Source organism: Kryptolebias marmoratus, linkage group LG14 (assembly GCF_001649575.2).
Source record: "Kryptolebias marmoratus isolate JLee-2015 linkage group LG14, ASM164957v2, whole genome shotgun sequence".
Lineage (NCBI taxonomy): Eukaryota > Metazoa > Chordata > Actinopteri > Cyprinodontiformes > Rivulidae > Kryptolebias > Kryptolebias marmoratus.
This window is the reverse complement of record NC_051443.1, coordinates 26,516,756-26,519,328: the sequence shown is the minus strand read 5'-3', so window position 1 is coordinate 26,519,328 and position 2,573 is coordinate 26,516,756. Positions and strand designations below refer to the sequence as shown.

General features: G+C 44.0%; 2 protein-coding genes across 3 annotated transcripts in view; both read right to left on the bottom strand.

The window, feature by feature from the left end:
* Nucleotides 1–467: 467 nt before the first annotated feature.
* On the bottom strand, nucleotides 468–2,083 carry LOC108251738 (molybdopterin synthase catalytic subunit). The gene is made up of 5 exons (XM_017442142.3): nucleotides 1,950–2,083; nucleotides 1,752–1,863; nucleotides 1,154–1,310; nucleotides 948–1,071; nucleotides 468–855 (listed from the first exon to the last, which is right to left on the bottom strand). The coding sequence occupies exons 2-5, from the start codon at nucleotides 1,861–1,863 to the stop codon at nucleotides 754–756; spliced, it is 495 nt and encodes a 164-aa protein (XP_017297631.1). The 5' UTR covers nucleotides 1,950–2,083; the 3' UTR covers nucleotides 468–753.
* The window catches only part of LOC112449721 (molybdopterin synthase sulfur carrier subunit), a 1,626-nt gene continuing 804 nt past the window's right edge, over nucleotides 1,752–2,573 (bottom strand). For both annotated transcript variants that reach the window (XM_025003132.2, XM_025003131.2), the window contains 3 exons: nucleotides 2,154–2,278; nucleotides 1,950–2,083; nucleotides 1,752–1,863 (listed from right to left, as the gene is read on the bottom strand). In XM_025003132.2, coding sequence (XP_024858900.1) covers nucleotides 1,957–2,083; nucleotides 2,154–2,278 — 252 coding nt within the window. In that variant the 3' untranslated portion in view covers nucleotides 1,752–1,863; nucleotides 1,950–1,956. The remainder of the gene's footprint in view (nucleotides 1,864–1,949; nucleotides 2,084–2,153; nucleotides 2,279–2,573) is intronic.

Here is a 2,573-nt window from a genome sequence, read left to right as displayed (position 1 = left end):
TGGATTCATTTCATCCAGATGTTCCAGGAAATATTGTGATCAGGTGACATCATCAGGTTATTTAAACAGTTTAACAGTTTATTTAAACATAAGCAGCTCAGGCTGGTTATTGGGGATTAATGAGGTCAGATTTTGGTTAATAATTAACAGAAGATAAAATCTGTTTAAAACTCTGGCGGGTGATATGCATTCCTTCAAAGTAATCTGAACTCTGCTGAGCCGTCAGGAAATGTTTGTTTTTCTAAAATCTGGTTCTGACTGACATCATTAAATGTCCTGTTCCCACTGAATTTCATCTAAATACAAAATACTGATGATTGAAAGATTTATTTCAGTATTTTACATCCAAACTGTTGGAAAAAAGATGTAACAGAATAAAAATATATTTCAAACAGTTGAAAATGATTAAATTATAGAAAATGAACATTTTTTAAAATCTAAATTCACATTTAAAGCTGTTTATTGAGATCCAGTTTTTTGTTCAGGTTTATTTTTTTTAATTGTAACATTTTCAGATTTAATCAGCTCAACTTTAATGAGATCAAATAAAAACTGGATTTCTGTCAAAACCTGAAACATTTTATTTCTTTTTCTGCCAACAGAAAGTTAAAAATCAACTTCAGAATAAATCTGAGGAAAACAGTGACTTCAGTTAACCCGAGGTTTAAGGTTTATTAGTTGGACCATTCTGATTGGTTGGTTTGAGCTCAGGTGTCCAGTAAGTTTGACTGCAGTTTTCTGTCCCAACAGGTTTTATTTCAGGTTCTGAGACTCCGAGCTGGTTTCATCTGGACCCGGGGACCAGGAACACTCAGAATTCACCTTCCAGCTCGCCTCCTGCGTGTCGTACACCTCCTGTCAATCACAGACGACCTATCAATCACCTGATTACTCATCGATCAATAGTCTGATCGGGTCAGATTATTGATCCGGACAGGATCTCCTACCTTCTTCCAGATAGGGACGGTGGCCTTCAGCTGGCTGATGCAGTGCTGGATCGCCAGCTGTCCATCATGGCGGTGAGGGGACGAGATCGCCATGACGACGCTGGCCTCGCCCACTTTCACCCACCTGAGGGAAAAAGTGGACAGGTGAGTTCCTGCTGAAATGTGGTGCTGCAGCTTTAAGAGTGACATCACAGGTGACCTCTGACCCGAGTCGGTGGTGGACGCAGACATGGGTCACGCTCGGCCAGCGAGCTCTGATGTCATCACACAGCTTGGAGAACTCTGATTGGACCATGGACTCGTACGCCTCATACTCCAGACCGACCACCTTCCTGCCGTCCACCTGGTCCTCCCGAGTCGTACCTGAGGACATCAGACACCAGGATTGTCCTGATCTGTCCGAGCAGATGTCCTGACACGAGGCCTGAAGCAGGTGAGTCCGACAGGAAGTAGTCGAGCTGTTCCAGGTGTTGTTTTACCTGATAACAGCTGAACTTCACACATGGCCAAAGATAAAAGAGTAACTGGGTGTTCCTCTTTACGTCCTACAGGATGATGCCATTTCAATTTGAAACGTTTGATCAGATAATTTTCAATAAAAACATTTTATATTTGAAGTTTCTAACAGGAAGAGGAGGAGTCTCAACATGAAGTCAACCACTCAGCAGGTGAAGCTGAGCATCTGTTGGTTATCCTGGCCCCGCCCACTTCAGTGTGTGTCTGTTTCAACTATAAAATGAGTTATTCACACTGAGAAATCTGTCTGTAGAGCATAATAATAAATATTAAATGTTCATGAAGAACCTATAAATACTGAGATGGCGCCGCAGGAGGAGCTACTGACAGAGTCCACCACTTCCTGTACAGACAGCCAATCACGGCTCAGCCTGATGACCTCTCTGGGATCCTCAGACATCTGTGCAATAAAAACACCAAAAACTGTTACTGACCACATCCACTAGGCTCATACTGATCGCTGATTGGCTCACAGCCATCACTTACTCTTCTTCTATCCTCCACTCAGGGGCGGAACGACCGCAACCTCGTCTCCGTCTGCCAGGGTCACCAGCTGGTCGCCAATGGCAACGTACTGCTGATGCACCGCCAAGACCACCTGACCCTGCAGCGCCACCAGCCTGCGAACACACACACAGGTTCACAGGTGTCACATGCTCAGACTCCATGTTCTTCCTGGTTGTTCTGTACCTGGGGTGTTTCTGTAGCAGCAGCCCCCACAGGTCCTCGCTGCTGATTGGTGTTGGCACGGCAACAAGCTCCTCCTCCTTCAGTCCTGACAGCTCTGCACTCTTAGCGAAGTACAACACGATCACCTGAAGAAGAAGCTTTTTAAATCATTGACTTGTTAACTCTGGATGTTACCTTGTTGACGTAACCTGATGACTCAGACTTATTCACTAGTTAACACTTTAACTTTTTAACTAGTTGGCTTGTTAACATTATTTGTTAACCAGTTGGCTTGTGAACTTGTTACCTGTGTTTAATTCTCTGTAATTTTCCTAAAACTGTAATAAAAGTTAAATCAGAAACCTAGAGATCATTAAGAGCTGAAGAAGTCTGGTCCATGTGGAGATGGGGGTCCTTTGGGGGGTCCGGGGGGGGGGGGGC

What these genes read in the sequence shown, in the direction of transcription:
- LOC108251738 (XM_017442142.3), bottom strand. Translation starts at nt 1,863, where the DNA reads ATGTCTGAGGATCCCAGAGAGGTCATCAGGCTGAGCCGTGATTGGCTG. An exon ending in CGCCATCTCAGTATTTATAG is followed by an intron (nt 1,311 to 1,751) that starts GTTCTTCATGAA and finishes TGATGTCCTCAG; the next exon opens with GTACGACTCGGGAGGACCAG. An exon ending in CCGTCCCTATCTGGAAGAAG is followed by an intron (nt 856 to 947) that starts GTAGGAGATCCT and finishes TGTGATTGACAG; the next exon opens with GAGGTGTACGACACGCAGGA.